Raw genomic sequence first — 20,414 nt, forward strand, 5'->3', positions numbered from 1 at the left:
AATATGTCCATTTCCCATCAGTGACCAGTCTGCAGTGTATGTGCATTAACCTCTCAGTGATCACCCATCACAAAAGTGTTAACCCCATAACCCGCACAGTTTAAGAGTTAAACCCTCAGTGACCAGTTTACAATGTATGCGTAGTTACATAGTATTACTCTCAATATACAGCACTTCTATTGTATATTGTATATACAAAAAATAACTCTCGTATATCTATAAATATACAATTCCTTATAAAGTGCAATATAAAGTTCTTCAAAAAAAATGTGCAGTTCATCGCTTATCTTCTTCCATATGTGCAAATAAAAGTGCTTCATGCAAAAATAGTGTAAACTTCAATCTCATTGCTTCAGTACTGTCTCTAGTGGTTTCACTCCACCACTGTGCACCAGAATGGAAAACTCACCAGACAACCATGACCTTCTCACTTAAGAGCTGGTCTAGATGCGCTTTATTATAGATTCTCAAATCTGATGTACCTGTTCCAGGAATCCACCTCATTCAAAGTGTCACTGTGATCATCATATAGGGAAATACTTGAATAGTGTAAAACCCTTTTATTAAAACTACTCAATACATTCACTTAAAAATCCACTATTGGGCTCACATGTATTGTAGAGGTACATTCCGCCCTGCAGCCAGGTAAACTCGAATAATCTCTCAATGGGACGGCTCCACTATGCTTAGTGTGGGCCTTCCCGCAATGCAGGTGTATCTCACCACTTCTGGGTATCCCCGCAGGATCGTAATGATGTCATTTCCTGTAGCGCCACCTCGTAGGCTACCCCATTGCCTGTTTAAACAACCCACTGCAACAAAGCCCTGCCCCATCTCCCACATCCCCAGCATTTTAGCAGATACATTCCTGGATGCTGATTTTAACCTTTTATTCCCTCTCTGAAAAACTCTTTTGTATGAAGAAACTGGTGCCCATGCTGCTACTCTATAATTACTCTATTATAAATGGGTGCTAAATTATGGGGCACATTTCTCCATCCCTATCATTCACCTGTTTGCCTATGTCCATATTTTTTTATTTTTTTGCAAATTATGAATAAAATCAAAGACTACTATTTATATGTCAAAATATTAACTGATGTTCCCACTGCCATAACCTCCACACATCTCCACATAATGCTTGCTTATCATACATTCCACAATTTATTTTCCCATACATACTGCCCCGTCATACCTCTAGAGTCCTCTACTTCACATGCTGCCCATTTTGCACATCTTTCACACTCCTCTCCTACACATACTGCCCACTGTCATACCCTCCATACCTCAGTCCTGTGCATACTGCCCACTGTCATACCCTTCATATTCCTACACATATTTCCCATGTAATACACTCTGCACTCTTCTTCTCCTGCACATAAATCACCCTGTAATATCCTCTGCACTCTGTGCATTTATATGAGAATAAATTACACCAGAACTGTTTGTTGAAATATAGCACCTTTATCTAGGCACTGTTTGAATGAAGATCTAATGTTTGCTTGTTCAGATATGTTGAAAAAGTAAAATAAAAACTCCCTGTGTACTTTTACTTTTCAATTGATTTTGTATATTCTGTTTGTCTGTCATATACTCTGTGCTTCTCCTACACATAGAGGAATTAAGCAATTAAGCTTTGACAAAATCTGGAAGCGGATTGGTTTCTATGCAGCGCTGCACCTGGTTTTGCTCCAGTTTTAGTAAATCAACCCCGTATTATCTGCTGTTCTACCCTTCTCACTCCTACACAATTCTGTCCTGTCATACTCTATTCACACCTTTTCTAAACCTACTGCTCCATCCTACCTTACTCACTTCTCTCTTGCACATACTCCCTGTCATACCATCTGCCCTCCTCTCCTGCACACACTGCCCACCGTCCTACCCTTCAAACTACTCTCCTGCACACACTGCCCACCGTCCTACCCTTCAAACTACTCTCCTGCACTCACTGCCCACTGTCCTACCCTTCAAACTACTCTCCTGCACTCACTGCCCACCGTCCTACCCTTCAAACTACTCTCCTGCACTCACTGCCCACTGTCCTACCCTTCAAACTACTCTCCTGCACTCACTGCCCACTGTCCTACCCTTCAAACTACTCTCCTGCACTCACTGCCCACTGTCCTACCCTTCAAACTACTCTCCTGCACTCACTGCCCACTGTCCTACCCTTCAAACTACTATCCTGCACATACTGGCCACTTTCACACCCCTTTCACTCTGTCCCAGCACAAACTCTTTGCTGTCACATCCTCTGTACTACTCTCCTGCACATACTGCCCACAGTGTCACTTCTTAGCAATTTGGAAATTCCCAAACCTTTTCCAGTCAAGCATACTTTTGCAAGAAGTGTCTTAGTGGGCAGTATTTGCAGGGGAGTGGTACAGTGTATTTGACAGCAGGATGTATGTTAAGTAGAGGTGTGTAGGGGGTTTGACAGCAACCAATATGTGCAGTGTAGTAGTGAGGATGGTTTAACATGGGGCAAGGAGTAAAGAGAAGGACTGTTGAGACAGGCAGTATGTGCAGGAGAGGTGTACAGAGGATTTGACATGGGGCAACCAAGGGTGTGGACATTTTTTAGAAACTCCTTGTCCAAGGGATTAAATCGGTGTCCCAATCTACTTCTACATCCCTCCATGACAATCTACTTGTCCTGTTAAAAAATAAATACGAAGAGTTGATATTTTTTTATTAGGCAGAGGTGCTTTTAGGAATGTTTGGGGCTTTTAAAATGAAATTGTCTTTATGGCGACTTAAAGCGGAGTTCCAGACATTTTTGTGTTTTTATTAAAACAAAAACTGTAGCTGCTGACTTTTAATAAACACGCACCTGTCCCAGGGTCCAGCAATGTTTGGTCTCTTCTCTCCCCAGTGCCACCATCTCAACTGTGGGCACCAGGCTGTGACAACTTGCAGCTCCACAGCTGGGTGCCCACTGCACATGCGCAAGTCGCACTGGGCATCCTGATTGGTCCGGCAGTCTGTGAAGTGTCCCAGAAGACTGCGGGAGCAAACTTTTGGCTCACTTCACCACAGCAAAGTGAGCCAGAAGTGGGAGCGGGTACCTTTCAAAACCAGGTATCCGTTCCCCCCCAAAAAGTGCCAAATATGGCAGTGGAGAAGGGAAGGAGCCAAACAATCAGAGTTTCCACTTTTAGGTGGAACTCTGCTTCAAACATTTAATGTTTTTTACATTGCTCTCTTTTATCTCCTACTCCCCTCACTGCCTGTGTCCAGCACCGCACCTGGGGACTAGCAGCGAGGGGAGAGACCTTGCAGTGTAATGAGCACCGATTGGGTGCTTGTCAAGAAAGGGGAGTGTCATGCTCTCTTAACACTTAGCAGAAGCACATCTGCTGAGGGAGTAAATGAAGCTGCGGCCTAAATGAGAAAAAAAAACCCTTTTATTCCCTTAGATTACCCTTGCACACGAAAACACTTACTTTCATTACAATCGCATGCTGAGCAGTCAAATCGAGCTCCGGTTTTCGCTCAAGATGCAGTATCTCCCAGGATAAGACTGAAAACCCCTTGGAGAGTAGGGACCAGATCCAGAGTGGCCTCAGGTAAGCCCCTAATGCAGATATTCTGCAGCCGCTCACATTTTTCGTAGTTTGTTCAATTGCGGTACAAGGGATTCTATCATGGCGTCATGCCTGCGGGAAGCAATCTCTCAGTTTTACCATAGGGTGAAACAAATCCTCTTGATCAGTTTCTAAGGTCTCTGCTTGGTTGCCTAGAGTGGTGGTCTTGGCGGATCGCTGAGAGGCTGAGCCAGGTGCAGTTCCAGGCTCCTGGGTGGATCCTGACCATAGGGTTGCGATCTTTGCTTTGCTTTTGACGCCGCGATCGTGACAATAGCGTTTTGCTTTTAGGCCAATTTTGGTCTCATCTGACCAGAGCACTTTCTTCCACATGTTTGCTGTGTCCCCCACATGTCTTCTCGCAAACTGCAATTGGGACTTCTCATGGCTTTCTTTCAACAATGGCTTTCTTGTTGCCACTCTACCGTAATGGCCAAATTTGTGGAGTGCACAACTAATAGTTGTGCTGTGGACAGATTCTCTTACCTCAGCTGTGGATCTCTGCAGCTCCTCCGAAGTAACCATGGGCCTTTTGGCTGCTTCTCCGATTAATGCACTCCTTGCCCTGCCTGTCCGTTTAGATGGGCGGCAATGTCTTGGTAGATTTGCAGTTGTCCCTTTTTGTTCTTTCCATTTTCGGATGATGGATTGAACAATGCTCTGTGAGATGTTCAAAGTTTTGGATATTTTCTGATACCCTAACCCTGCTTTAAACTTCTCCACAACTTTATCCCTGACCTGTCTGGTGTGTTCCTTCACAATGCTGTTTGTTCACTAATGTTCTGTAACAAACGTCTGAGGGCTTCACGTAACAGTTGTATTTATATTGAGATTAAATTACACACAGGTGGACTACATTTACTAATTGAGTAACTTCTGAAGGCAATTTGTTCCACTAGATTTTAGTTAGGGGTATCAGAGTAAAGGGGGGCGAATACAAATGCACGCCACACTTTTTAGATATTTATTTGTAAACATTTTGAAAACCATTGATTATTTTCTTTCCCCTTCACAATTAAGTGCCACTTTGCGTTGATCTATCATATAAAATTAGATTGTAAGCTCCAAGGAGCAGGGCCCTCCTATCCCTCTTGCATTGAACTAAATAGTTGCTGTATTGTCTCCCGTTATATTGTAAAGAACTGAGCAAACTGTTGGCACTATTTAAATCCTGTATAAAAAAAAAAAAAAAATCCTATTTAGGTATCTTGGAACTGGCACATGTGGCACCATGCGACCTAATGTGTGCCCACCATTAGAAGGGTGGATGCAGGGCGATATATTCTAATGCTGGGAATACCACACACTTTTTCTGGATTTATTCTGTTTTTTTCATTCAGCACACAGGCTGCATACAAAAAAAAAAAAAAAAAAAAAAAAAAACATAGCATATATACCCAACAAGGACCAGCGACATACTGATACATCAATGGACTTTGAATGGTTATACCAGGATGATGCCTTCAGCTGCAGGCATCATCCTAGTATAATTGTTTACAGCCAGCGATCAGCTTTCATGTAAAAGCAATCTTAGTAGCTAATTAGCTGCAGGATTGCTTTTACAAGCAGCGGAAGGTGATGCCCCCTCCCCTGCTGCCTTCCACGGTCTTCTCGGGCAGTCCCGTGCCATCGGGTAAACCTGAGAATGCGGCCAGTGTTTCTGCCAGCTGACCATATAGCTGATTGGAGACCAGAATGGTGTCAACCATCTCTATAGTCTAAGAAATTGGAGGCTACGAGCATTTCACACCGTATAGCAAAAAAATTGCAGTATCTATACCATAGTTTGTAGACGCTATAACATTCACACAAGCAATCAATATACACTTATTGGATTTTTTTTACCAAAAACATGTAGCAGAATACATTATGGTCTAAATTTTATAACTAACTTTGAGTTTTCTCTATATTTTTTTATAGCCGAAAGTTAAAAATATAATTTTTCTTCAAAATTTTTGGTCTTTTTTTGTTTATAGGGCGAAAAATAAAAAGCGCACAGGTGATCAAATACCACCGAAAGAAAGATCTATCTGTGTGAAAAAAAGGCTGGAAATTTTGTTTGGGTGCAGCATTGTATGACTGCGCAATTATCAGTTGAATTAGTGCAGCGCTGAGTAGCAAAAAAAGGCCTGGCCATTAAGGGGGGTAAATCCTCTGGAGGGCAAGTGGTTAAATAAAAATTCTGATCTCTGAGTCTGATATATACCAGATTCAACATATTAACATATTTATAGAGGAGGTCTAATGCTAGTATTACTGCCCTTGATCTGACGTTCGTGGCGATACCTCACATGCATGGTGCAACTGCTGTTTCCATACTGGCACAGGGTCAAGGCTCACGAACGCTGGTGCACGTGTGCGTGGGGGGGTGAGGGAACTTTTTTTTTTTTTTTTTTTATCACTTTTAATGCTATCACAGGGAATGCAAATATCCCCTATAACTTCAATGGGCATTGTCATATATTCTTTTTTCAGAAATCTGGGTTCTATCAGACTCTAGATCTCTCCTCTGCCCTTACATTATCTAATCTCACCAAGATCGGTGTGATCAGATGCTTTCCCAGTTTACAAATGGTGCTGTTTATATCCTGCGAAATTGAAGTGATGAAATGCTCGTAGCTTCTGATTTCTTAGGCTATAGAGATGATTGGCACCATTCTGGTCTCCACTGGGGGGGAACTGACTTTGGGTCACTGACATCCCCAGTGACACCAATACAGTGATCAGTGCAAAGGAATAAACACTGACACTGTACTAATGGCTCAAAGGGTAAACTGTGTGAGGGGAGTGGTTTTTACTAGGGGTTGAGGGTGTGTACCTCTGTTACACACTGTTCCTGAAGGCTGTGACCAGCGATCCTGGAACAGTGTACTGAAAGCTGACAGGGAGGAAAGCTTCATTGAAAACAATGCAGCCTTCCTCCCTGTCAGTGATTGCCAGCAGTCGCCGGGCTCCAGCGGGTAATCACTGGCCGGGACCCGGTGATTTACACCCGCGGCTGTGATCGGTGCCGCTGGTAGGGCGGTCGCGCACCTCGCACGCGCCCCCTACCCTGGAATGCAGGATCACGATTTTTAATATGTGATCCTGCGTAGAGGGGCCGCCTTTTAGCAGTATATGTACTGCAGGCAGTCCCCTAGTGGTTAAAGGCTGACTTTTTTTTTTTTAATAACAAGCATATACTCACCTGCTCTGTACAGTGGTTTTGCACAGAGCTGCACCGATCCTTCTTTTTTCGGGTCCCCCGCTGGTGCCTTGCTCCTCCCTCCTGCCAAGTGCCGCCACAGCTTGCTATGGGGGCACCCGAGCAGGCTCGTTCCTTAGCCACTGTCCATTCGGACACAGAGCGTGGTCCAGCCCGCCCCTAATCTCTCCTCATTGGCTCACTGGCAATGGCTTTTGCTGCCAGTGAGGAAGGAGAGGCTTTGGATACCCTAGGCTCCTGTGCACATTGCTGCATTGAGAGGGGGCTCAGGTAACAGAGGGCTGCTGCATATGAAGTTAAAAAAAACCTGGAACTTTTACATCCACTTTAGTACTAGTGAAAAACTGGTCTTACTTTGACCTTTAATTGGCTTTTCTTTTTATCTTGTTGTTTTTGGCCGAACTTCTGCTTTAAAACTTGTTTTTAACATATGTAACCTAAAGTGGGGGATAAATAAATATGCTTGTAAGAAAACAAATCTTTTTGGCTCCACTCATTGGAAATAGATGTGTATGCAGACACACATCTGGTTCAAGAGCTGCTGGATGTCTTCTCTCTCAATATGCTGGCACATTTGCTGTGAACTTGAGCACGCTATGGCCTTATGCCTTCTGGCGCCAATTAACCTTTTTACCTGCTTCTCTATAGATATTAACAGATCTCTAATTTTGTGATCAGAATAAAGGGCAGAATACTTCTTTTGTGGCTAGTTTAATGTAATGTTCAGTGCATCATTCTGGAGTAACTGACATTTAAAACCTATCACGTTTGCTAGTCTTTGAATGGTACTTTTTGTTTGGGTATATAAAGAAATGCTATGGAATAAAGCTTGTTTGCATTATACAACTCACTAAAAATTAATTTTACCTTTATATATTTCTGATTTAATAGGCATATTTTCTTTCAGCAGAACAGATTGATAAATGTAGAAGATATTAAAATGTATACAATTTCCCCCCTCCCTATCCTTTTCTTTCCCTTTCCCCACTCCCCCCTGAGGTGATATCTGTGAGACGATGCTGGATTCTTTTTTGGTATTGTATGTATGTATGTATGTATGTACAGTACAATTTGCTCTTTTACTTCTGTATGATGTGTTTTGCTCTCTTTCAATAAAGCACTCCTGAGTGTTAAAAATGTACAATTGTGTTTTATTGTTTCATGACCGTAAACTTTTTTTTCATCTTAAACAGTTGGCCCTCCGTATAATTTGCACTTTCGAATTAAATATTACTCCTCAGAACCAAACAATCTTCATGAAGAGTTTACAAGGTATGTAGTATATACAGCGATTTGTCAGCATATTTGTTACCATTACTGTGTGTGTATGGTATATATCTATAAATTATTCACACGCCCCCCAATATGATTACAATGATCATCAGAAACATACTCTTTCATGTCAGAGTAAAAGCAGATCTCTGCAAAGGGTTTTAAATAGTTGCAATTAAACATGCACCGAATAGCTGCCTGCACACTCCTAATACACCTTTTTCAAATCCGTATGTATTAGATTCACCTTTGGGTGCAGTAACAGCCTTGAGTCAGTGTTGATAGGTCTTCATCAGCTTGTAGTATTTTACAGTGCTAGTTTTCCCCTTCAGCCTTAACAGCAAGAAGCACATGGAAGGGTGACGCACGTCAAACAACAAAAAAGAGAAATTGTCAGCTCTAACTTGCCAGCCTGCAAACAAACTGAATTAACCTGTCTAACAGTATGCGTTAAAAACAGGGTTTTGTTAGCATACATTTTCAAATACATGCGTAAGCTACAGAGCCTCATCACGGCACCCCAGTATTCTAACTCCAATTTTAAGAGCCCCCATAGTAGAGGCACATGTATTTAATGGCTAGACCAAGGGCAGATGGACCTGAGGGAGCCCACCCTCCCGTGGTCTATCCATTAAATACATGTGCCTCTACAAATGTGTGCTAACTAAATCCCTGTTTTTAACGCATTCTGTTAGGTTAATTTGGTTTGTTTGTAGGCTGGCTGGCAAGTTAGAGCTGGGAATTTCTCTTTTTTGTTGTTTGACATGCGTTGCTCTTCCATGTGCTCCTTGCTGTTAAGGCCAGTTTTAGATCGGGGCAGTGGCCATTTTTTGTACCAGCTTTACATGGACTTGACTAATAAATTATCCCTTTCAGCCAAAAGTTATATAAGGTCACCGGCAAGATTTGTATTCCCTTAATTTTGGCTGCAATACATTTTAGAAGCTGGGTGATTGCGGTAGTTGCAGCTGCTCAGTGCAATAGAATTGTGTGACATTATCTACGTCCACAGACTAGATAAATAGTTTAGTTTTGAGTAGGATTTTAAAAATCTTTACAGATGGAGCTTTTTGAGGCTCCATGCACACTAGCTTAAAAAAGCAAAGCTCTTGTCAGAAATAAAACTCTGGGGCGTGGATGGGTGTTCCAGCATGACAATGACCCAAAACACACGGCCAAGGCAACAAAGGAGTGGCTCAAGAAGAAGCACATTAAGGTCCTGGAGTGGCCTAGCCAGTCTCTAGTCCTTAATCCGATTGAAAATCTGTGGAGGGAGCTGAAAGTTAGAGTTGCCAAACATCAGCCACCAAACCTTAATGACTTGGAAAGTATCTGCCAAGAGGAGTGGGCCAAAATCCTTCCTGAGATGTGTGCAAACCTGGTGGCCAACTACAGGAAGCGTCTGACCTCAGTGATTGCCAACAAGGGCTTTGCCACCGAGTACGAAGTCATGTTTTGTGAAGGGGATCAAATCCTTATTTCCCTCATAAACATGCAAATCAGTCATCATTTGTTAGACATGCATTTCTGCTGAATGTGTTGTATTCTGTCTCTCAGTGTTACAATACACCGAACATTCGATTTTTAGACTGATCATTTCTTTGTGAGTGGGCAAACATTCAAAATCAGCAAGGGATCCAATACTTATTTCCTTCACCGTATACCTGCATTTTCTTTCTCATCTGTTTCCCTCAGTCAGATGTTGCACTCCTAAAATGCCACTAAACAATATTTTTGTTCTCTAAAAATAATTAATACACATCTGCCACTTAATGGCCCTGTTTTTTTAATGAAATAATTTCTTACTGTGTTTTTCTGCTTCCTTGAAACATCTTCCTTGAGCTTCCAAACCTCTCCTTTCCCCTCTTACTTCCATATGTTTGAAAAATGTGATTTCTGTGTCAGTCCAGGAATCTCAGTGGTTAATGGCATCTACAATTCTGGCTTTACTCTTCTAAAGCATAAACTATCAGTCATTGGTGATTGACCACACTGTTCTACTACCAAATTTGATAGCATTCCAAAAACTAAACCCTATACCAATGCCGACCACTGTCCTTAATAGGCATGCTATATGGTGGGGTGAAGTAAGTGTTAGTACATCAGTTTTGCTTAGTGCATCTTGGTCTCTAAATGGAGCCTTTATAGTTGCACTGTGCCATAGTTGCCAAGTACTGTATATGGGACAGACCTGCTGTTCTGTAATTTCTCCTGTGCATGTCATAGAATTAGATTACGAACTGCTCATTTAATCAGCATTCTGATGTCATAGTGATGCCATGGGAACAGGGGATGTTGTGTTTTTTGTGGTATTTTTATATAAATGTTGGCTTGTTTAAATGAGTTTGTACTGTGCAGATCTAGAACATTGCACATTAGTGTGATTTTCATGATGCGGTAAAAGTGGACTTTCTACAATAGAAAAAAAAATTGTTATGCTGTCATCATATTCTATTACTGTTGCATATATGGGATTCCTCCTGCATAAGCATGGTTTTTGGTTTGGGGTGTGATGGGAATATGTCTTATATATCGAATGGCCAGACTACTTGACAAGCAAGTGACCCTTTAGATTTTTAGATACTAAGCGGATCAGGCCAGTGGCCACACTCTCTCTGCTAAACTAATCAGAAGCTTACAAAATAACTCCCTGGCACAGGTAAAATGTGATGATTGAACACGGCATGTGCCACTGCCTAACTGGTCCACAGATTTGTGAAAGGATGGGTGACTTTTAAAATCCTATCCGCAGTATTCGTGTATGTAATCCCTAATAGCTCCTTCCACATGTAGGCATTTTTAATCGCGGGTGGAATCGCATCAGTGTGTTCAGGTGCCATTTAATTTCGTTGTTGCCTAAAAATGCTGGGCGAATCTGCCCCAATTTTTCATGCAAACAAAATTGCATGATGTGTGTCATCCAAAAAAAAGTTTCAGAGCTGCAGTTGCGCAAACGCAATTGTGGCAGAATCGCCCCACGTTTTAAGGTGCCATTGACATGAATGACACCTGAACGCGCTGATGAGTGATTTGACATTTTAACAGCATGTTTTGAAATTGTGGGCAAACTCAGTGGTTCTGCCCATGATTCAAAACGCCTATATGTGAATGGAGCCTTAATCAATTTTTTAGCATGTTTAGCATCATGTCTCCCTGTATACGATTTTCTAAAACAAATTGCTTATTGTTAGTATCGATATCCTGCTTAACAGTGCTTCTTGTTGACTAACCACGCTAAACTACTGCCTCACAATTAGCAACAGCATTGTCTGCCTGCCATACATGTCAAACCTGACCTGATAAGCAGCCCAATTGCCAAACGAAAGCAGGCCTGCAAAGCTGAATAAAATATAACCGTTCAAGAAGGCCTCCGTTTCCACCCTAGATATTAGGGAGATATAACTGTAACCCTTTAACTCTACTTTCGACTTTAACTCACATTAAAGTGCCTACCGCTTCAGCATTCTTGTTGCATGTGTTTTTGATGCTTCGGTGATACATTTTGAAGCTTGGCAAATGCAGTGTGTGTGTGTTGATTTTCATTTTGTTTTAAAGGGGCCCAGTAGAACCCCAGCTCATTGGTACCCTCATTCAGCAGATCCCCTGCTCAGTAGCACCCCCAGCTCTGCTGATTCCCAACTCAGTAGTACCCCCAGCTCTGCTGATCCCCCACTCACTAGAAACACCCAGCACTACTGATCATCTGATTTGCTGATTCTTCTCTTTCTTTGGTCCCCGTTCACCTCTCGCTATGTTGCTCCCACGCTGCGCACCATTTATGACATCTGCTCGTTTCTCCTGCTTTGTTCCCCAAGCTGTGCTGATCCTCTACCGCTCTGTCCTCTCTCTCTGGTCCCTGCTCATATTCTGCTATAACATTCCCATGTTGCACACCATGATTGCCATCTGCTAATTGCTTCACTCCAGTCTGGACCTTGCCCACCTCCCTGCTGCTCCACTCTGCTCCCCTCTGCACACCAGATGTGACATCTGCACCAGACACTTTCAGAATATATACACGTGAACCAGAAGTGACTGCTGATGACGTCTTTCCATTTTGCTTGTTTCCCAGTGTATCCTGGGATATCTCTCATACCTTCAATATCTCCAAAACAAAGTAAAGCTAAAACTAAGTAAAAGCATCTCAAAAACTGCAGGTGCTGTAAGCGAGTTTTGTCATAGATTTCTATTGAGGCTTTGACGATGCTCTGAAGCAACCCTGACAATCCCCACCTCCTTCCTCCTCTCTCTGGGATCTCTCATCCCACCTGGAGTCCCAAGTGACCAGCCGGCATGTTGGCCAGCTGACCGGGCAGCCGAACAAAGCCAGGATCACCTTTTGATTTGATTGATTTATTGTAAACCGGAAGCAATGGCCTGACATCACTTCCGGTTTACTCGGAAACTTTCAGCACCATTTTAAAAAATCTGAAAGCATTCAGAAACACCAATCTTGGTGTTTTAAATGCTTTCAAATGCAGAGGAGGAATTTGGGGTCTTATAGACCCCAGATCCCTCCATGAATTACCTGACGTGTCTATTGCTGTTACAGGGGACATTTTACATTCCTTGTGACAGCAATAAAAGTGATTAAAAAAAAAAATTAAAGTGGCAGTGTAAAACTAACAAGAAAAAAATAAGTAATAAAATAAAAAAGATGGTCATAAAATTCAAACAGAATTCTGTCAAGAATTCTGTAAAGTGCCCCGCTAATGCGCAAAGGCGAACGCACTGATCGGTCCCGCACACACGCAAACAGGGATCGTTTTATGTATCAGATCGTGATCATCAGATCATGGGTAGTAGTTCTATCACTAGGCCGACTCTGTAAATCTAAAGTAGTAACCTGTAAAGGTGTTTAAAGTGTCCTATGAATAGTAACATTTACTCTGTTTGCCACCTTTGCACGGGTGTGACATGTTTGGTATCTATTTACTTGGCGTACCATCATCTTTATATTTTACAAAAAATTGGGTTATGTATTGGTTTTTTTTTTTGCAATAAACAAAGTGTATTGTTTTCCCAAAAATTGTGTTTGAATAACTGCTTGGCAAATACCATGTGACATAAAAAATTTGTAAAAACCACCAGGTTATTTTCTAGGACTTCTGCTTTAAAAAAAAATGTAATGTTTGGGGGTTCTAAGGCATTTTCTAGCAAAAAAAAATCCAATTTTAAAATGTATACAAAAAGTGCCAGAAATGGCTTGGGGCTGTGGTTAAGAGACTTAAAACAAAGCCCTCTGGCAGCACGTTGTCACTGTTGGCAGGGCTTCCATCTTCTCTCGGTCTTCCTTCAAGGTTCATGGGCTATGGCCATTTGGCTGAGCCGCTATGACCCCACTCACATGCATGTGCATGGGAGCCACGATTGTGGCACATTGCTCTGAAGGAACCGCATACTTGGTGTACTGTCCTTTCAGAGAGCAATGCGCATGAACTGGGGATGTCACCAGCTGCAGAAATCGTGAACATCTCCTAAACGGTGCACATTTTAAGAGATATTCCTTGTACCTAGAAGTAAGCTTTCTTCTAAGCTTACCTGTAGGTACAAGTCACCAAGCGTGTTTACTACGGATTTAAGAGTCACAAAGGACTTCAGTTTAAAATGAACTTTATTTTATTGATATGCAGTACATACTGTATTCTCAATATTTTGTTTAAAGATGGTCATAAAATTCAAACCGAATTCTGTCAAGCACACGTGTGTGCAATAGGCAAAATAGCTTCCACATAGTACCCCTGAAAATCCAAATATATCAACACTATATTCCTTTGCAGGGATCACAAATGACCCTTATTAATTTAATTTATTTAGCGGATGATAAGTGGTCAGCTTGGTGGGGCCCGCTTCATCAGAAATAAGTGGAGTACAATTCAAATGAATTGTATAAAATGCAGGATTGTTTGTCCACTAGGTAGGTTTATTCAGGTACATATGTTTTGGAGGGCTCTCAATACACCATTTTTTCTTTGGTGAAAAAGTCAGCGTTCTCATGATTACATATATTTCCTTTTGCCAAGAGGGGATTACAGACAAGAGTATACACTTGAACATAGAGCATTTCTGCTTATCTCATGCATATGATTTCTTGCAGGGTGTACTGTAAATCGTTTTGTCTTGTGTGCCCCATATTCTGAAATGTACTAAAATGTGTGTGTTTTTATTTAAGGTATTTATTTGTACTACAGCTTAGACAAGATATTCTTGCAGGAAAGTAAGTACATTTTAATGTATTACATATGTGTAAATAAGATGCTTTATAGATAGAAGGGACTGGTGTGTGGCATATACTCCTACAGCCATGGCCAAAAATATTGGCACCCCTGTGTTTGTAAGATAATGCACCACTTCGCCCAGAAAATTGTTGCAATTACAAATGTTTAGGCATTCTCATGTTTATTTGTTTTTTTTGTATTGGTATGACACAAGAAAGTGGAGAAATAAAAGCCAAATCTGACACATTTCACGCAATCCCCCAAATATGGACTGGACAAAATTATTGGCACCTTCTCAAAATTGTAATAAATAATTGCATTCAAAGTTTTTGATGCTTCTGTAATTTTTAAATAAACTCACCTGTATCAGTTAACAGATCTTAGTGTTCCTGTGTCCACTGTGAGCAACATTGTCAAGACGTTTACATCCCATGGCACTATAGCTAATCTCCCTGGATATGGACAAAAGAGAGAAACTTGATTGAAGTTTGCAATGATGGATTGTTCGAATGGATAAAGACCCTCGATCAACTTCCAGACAAATTCAAGCTAACCTTCAGGCACAGGTTACAACTGTGTCAGCCTGCACTATACGTCGCCATCTGAATGAAAAGACGCTATGGTAGGAGACCCAGGAAGACCCCACTGCTGACACAGAAACATAAAAAAAAGCTAGATTACAGTTTGCTAAAACTTACCTGAGGAAGCCAAAATCCTTTTGGGAGAACGTCCTGTGGACAGACAAAACAAAATTATAGCTTTTTGGTAAAGCTAATCATTCTACTGTTTTCAGAAAATGCAATGAGGCCTTTTAAGAACAGAATACAGTCCCTACAGTCAAGCATGTTGAAGGTTCACTGATGTTTTGGGGTTGCTTTGCTGCTTCAGGCACTAGATGTCTTGACCGTGTGCTTGGCATTGTGAAATTTGAAGACTTCCACAGAATTCTTGGATGCAATGTAGGGCCCAGTGTCAGAAAATTGGGTCTCAGAGGTCATTGGTCTTACGGCAGGACAATGACCAAAAGCACACATCAAAAAGCACCCAGAAATGATTTCAGACATAGTACTGGAGAGTACTGAACTGACCAGCAATGAGTCCCAGATCTCGATCCCATCTCATCCCTGTGGAGAGATCTCAGAACTGCAGTTGGGAAAAGGAACCCTTCCAATCTGAGAGACCTGGAGCAGTTGGCGCAGAGTGGACCAAGATTCCAGTAGAGAGTTGTAAGAAACTCATTGATGGTCACAGGAAGCGATTTGATTTCAGTAATTGTTTTCCAAGGGGTGTGCTACCAAATATTAACCAGTTTCTGCCCGTCCAATAGAAAAATGATGGCAGAGCAATCAGGACTTTCTTCGATTCGGGTGGGCGTCATATGACATCCTCCTGGATCACCGCCTCGTGAACGCGACCATGGGGCCATGATGTGGTGAGATCTGTCACCGACCGATTTGTGTACTGGCCCGTTGCTGGTAGCATGTGAACACAATCAATCACAGCAGGTCACATGACAATTGTGAACAATAAATGGCTTCCTTTCATGCCATTCATTGTATACAATTGTGTTGCTAGCTGTGATTGGTCAGTGGTCACATGGTACAGACTGGGCCAATCACAGCCCATCTGTGTCATGTGATTAGCTTGTGGCTAATCACAAAAAAAAAAACAAAACACTAAATTAATTGATTTCATTCAGTTAAATGCTTGCCTATAGCAGTGAATTTCACTGCTATAGGCAATCGTAATGTGTAAAAAAAAAAAAATGTATATATATTGGGCACATCTCCAGAGTAGTATAATGTTATTATGGTAACATTATATTACTCTGCTCACAATGTTTTATTAAAAAAAAATCTTTAAAAAAAAAGTAACATATAATTTATTTTTTTTTATACTGTTGTCCGTGTCCCTGATCACTGCCACACCAGTTAAATGAGGTCACTGTACTGCACTGATGTATGTAAAAAAGAAGAAAAGGTGAAAAAAAATGTTTTAATTTCTTTATTGTCCAGAAAATGACAAAAAAAAATTACATTTTCAAAAAAACTCTCCATGGCTCTTACTAAACACCACAGACTGTCTACTTTCCAAAAAGTGGTAATTTGGGGGATATTTGTACTGTCCTGACATTTTTGGGCCTCAAGAAATGAGATAGGCAATCAGTACATCGGGATTGATCAACTTTCAGACATATACCATAGTTTCCTACAGACTAAATAATATAACTAGTTTGGGTTATTTTCACCAAAGAAATGTCGCAGAATACATTTTGGCCTAAATTTATGAACAATTATTTGCAAATGTTTGTAACAGAAACAAAGAACTTTTTTTTTTTTTTCAAAATTTTTGTTCTTTATTTCGTTTAACAAAAAATAAAAAACTCAGTGGTTATTAAATACCAAAAGAAATCTCTAGTTATGTGAACAAAATTATACAACATTTAGTTTGGGTACAGTGTTGCATAACCGTGCAAATGTCATTCAAACTGTGAGAATACTGAAAGCTGAAAAGTGGCCTGGGCAGGAAGGGGGTAAAAGTGCCAGTATTGAAGTGATTAAATTGAGGGCGCCAATAATTTTTTCCAGTCCATTTTTGGGGTTTTGCATGAAATGTCAGATTTGGCTTTTGTTTCTCTGATTTGTGTCATAACAAAACAAACAAAAGATATAAACATTGGAATGCCTAAACATTTGTAATTGCAACAATTTTCTGGACAAAGTGGTGCATTATCTGACAGAAGTGCAGGGGTGCCAATATTATTGACCATGACTATATCAGCAGACTTTAACATTGAATGTACTATAGTTTTAAAATACATTTTGTTCTTTAATGAATGGTATCTACATGAATCAAACACATATGGGAATTATCAAGGGTTCTGTTATTCTAACGTCCCTTCTCTAGCCTTCTAAAGCTGTCTGAAGGCACTAGTCTACTGCATGTAGATTTATATAGCAAATATGGCATTCCTAGAGACCCTTTAGCAGTGCATGCCCCAAATGCATGTTCATTTGGCTGAGAGTATCAGTGTATCCTAACAATATATAGGGATTCTAAAGACGGTAAAGTGGTTCTAAATGCTCAAGGTTTTTTTTACCTTCATGTATTACGTGAGCCCCCTCTAATCTAGCCTCTGCTGTCTGGCGGCTATTCCTCCCCATTGGCTGAGACAGCAGTGGGAGCCCATCGGCTCCCGCATCTGTCAGTCACAGCCAGTGAGCAGAGAGCGGGGGGCAGGGCCTTACCATGACTCTGTGTCTTATGCATGCATAGAGAAGTGGCTCTGGGATGAGCACACAGCTATGCCCCCAGGGCGAGCGGCTTTCCCTGGGGGCACTGCTTGAGGGGGAGGAGCCTGGAGTGCTGGCAGGGACTCCTGGGAAAAAGAGGATCAGGGCTGTTCTGTGCAAAACCACTGCACAGAGCAGGTAAGTATAGACATGTTATTTAACCATTTGACGCCCGACCAATAGCCATATGGCGGCCGGAAAAATGCACTAGCTTTCCGGGAGCCCGCCATTTGGCATACTCCCGCACGCTTGCAGAGCCGCGCAATCTGTCACCGGCCGTGTACCTCGGACACAGCCGATGACAGATCTGAGTATCGGCCCCGTTGCCGGTACCATGTGACCTGCTGTGACCAATCACAGCAGGACTCATGACAGTTGTATACAATGGATGGCTTCATTCATGCCATCCATTGTATACTAGTGTCTAGCTGTGAATGGTCACAGCTAATCACATGTCATGTGATTAGCTGTGGCCAAATCACAGCTACAGTTGTGACCAAAATTATTCAACCCCCACTGAAATTGAGTGTTTTGGCCAGTTTGACATTGCTTTTGATCATTCAGTCATCTTGCTTACATTTACATTAAAGAGGCACTTGTAGGTCAGACAAATATAACATAACAGTTATAATGAAATAACCACAAATGTCTTTTCTGTGCTCACAGCATTATCAGTTTTATTCAACCCCCAAGTGACATTCAATCTTAGTACTTAGTACAGCATCCTTTTACAGTTATAACAGCTTTTAAACGTGAAGCATAGCTTGACACAAGTGTCTTGCAGCGATCTACGGGTATCTTCGCCCATTCTTCATGGGCAAAGGCCTCCAGTTCAGTCACATTCTTAGGCTTGCGCACTGCAACTGCTTTCTTTAAGTCCCACCAGAGGTTCTCAATCGGATTTAAGTCTGGTGACTGCGATGGCCACTCCAAAATGTTCCAGCCTTTCCTCTGCAACCATGCTCTAGTGGACTTGGAGGTATGCTTGGGATCATTGTCCTGTTGAAAGGTCCAACGTCTCCCAAGCCTCAGGTGTGTGACGGACTGCATCACGTTTCCATCCAATATCTCCTGGTACTGAAGAGAATTCATGGTACCTTGCACACGCTGAAGCTTCCCTGTACCTGCAGAAGCAAAACAGCCCCAAAGCATGATTGACCCTCCACCATGCTTCACAGTAGGCAAGGTGTTCTTTTCATCATAGGCCTTGTTCTTCCTCCTCCAAACATAGCGTTGATCCATGGGCCCAAACAGTTCTAATTTTGTTTCATCAGTCCACAGAACACTATCCCACAACTTTTGTGGTTTGTCCACATGGCTTTTGGCATACTGCAGTCGACTCTTCTTATTCTTTGGAGACAGCAAGGGGGTACGCCTGGGAGTTCTGGCACGGAGGCCTTCATTACGCAGTGTGCGTCTTATTGTCTGGGCTGAAACTTCTGTACCCACATCTGACAAATCTTTTCTCAGTTCCTCAGCAGTCACACGGGGACTTCTCTCCACTCTACGCTTCAGGTAGCGCACAGCAGTCGAAGTCAGCATCTTCTTTCTGCCACGACCAGGTAGCGTTTCAACAGTGCCCTTTGCCTTGAATTTGCGAATGATGCTTCCTAAGGTGTCTCTTGGTATGTTTAACATCTTTGCAATCTTCTTATAGCCATTGCCCTTCCTGTGAAGAGAAATCACCTCTTCTCTTGTCTTCCTGGACCATTCTCTTGCCTTCACCATGTTTGTAACCACACCAGTAAATGTCTAGAAGGAGCTGAGTATCACAGTCATTTTAAAGCTGCCTAATTGGTGCTTATTATGCTTGATTGCTGCTCGGTGACATCCACAGGTGTTTTCAATACCTGATGGAAAGCACCTGTATGAACCTCTGTTCTTCAGAGTGGTAGTCTTTAAGGGGTTGAATAATTGTGGCAATGAAGAAACCACATAAGAACCATTTACTACTGTATTACATAAACAATTGATGTCATTTTAGTTGCATTTGGGTAGTTACAACGTCCTTGTAGGATTTGATTCTGAATACAATTCCAAATGTACACTATAGTCCCTAAACCCCTTTACAGCATTGGGGGTTGAATAATTTTGGTCACAACTGTAAGCACAAAAAAAAACAAACCCTGAATGAATTGATGTCATTCAGGTAAATGCTTGCTTATAGCAAAGTAATTCTTTGCTATAAGCAAATTGTGTAGAAAAAAAATAAATAAATAAATACTGATCACTTCCCCAAAGTAGTATGGTAACATTGTACTACTTTGGACATAGTGAAATATGAAAAAAAAGTAATAATTTAAAATCATAAAGAAAGAAATTTTTTTTTTTTCCCACCAGTCAGTGTCCCTGATCACCGCCATGCCAGTTATATGATGATGCTGTACTGCACTGGTGACAGTATGTAAAAAGAAAAAAAAAAAATAAATAGTGAAATTTTTTTTATTTTTTCATTTTCCGAAAAATTATGACAAAAAAATACAACTTCAAAAAACTCGCCATGCCTCTTATGAAGTACGTTGGACTGTCTACTCTGCAAAAAAGGGGTCATTTCGGGGATATCTGTACTATTCTGACATTCTAGGACCTCAAGAAATTAGATTGGCTGTCAGTTCTTCAGGATTGATCAATATTCAGATCTATACCATAGTTTGTGAACTCCATAACTTTCCTACAAACTAAAAAATACATTCTAATTTGGGTTATTTTCACCAAAGACATGTAGTAGAATACATCTTGGCCTAAATTTATGAAGAACAATTTTTTTATTTGCAAACTTTTATAACCGAAACAAAGAAAAACGTGTTGTTTTTTCCAAATTGTCGGTCTTTTTTTG

At 41.4% G+C, this 20,414-nt stretch overlaps 1 protein-coding gene across 3 annotated transcripts in view; it reads left to right on the forward strand.

Moving 5' to 3' along the window:
- Positions 1-20,414, forward strand: part of EPB41L4B (erythrocyte membrane protein band 4.1 like 4B) — a 566,800-nt gene that overhangs the window by 113,016 nt on the left and 433,370 nt on the right. For 2 of the 3 annotated variants that reach the window (XM_089689066.1, XM_089689068.1), the window contains exons 4-5: positions 7,989-8,067; positions 14,240-14,284. In XM_089689066.1, the coding sequence (XP_089545192.1) occupies positions 7,989-8,067; positions 14,240-14,284 (124 nt within the window). The remainder of the gene's footprint in view (positions 1-7,988; positions 8,068-14,239; positions 14,285-20,414) is intronic. The other variant, XM_089689067.1, reaches the window with a different exon arrangement.

The sequence above is a fragment of the Staurois parvus genome, unplaced genomic scaffold, assembly GCF_062004578.1.
Source record: "Staurois parvus isolate SC_StPar_1 unplaced genomic scaffold, SC_StPar_1.0 ptg000468l, whole genome shotgun sequence".
Taxonomy (NCBI): domain Eukaryota; kingdom Metazoa; phylum Chordata; class Amphibia; order Anura; family Ranidae; genus Staurois; species Staurois parvus.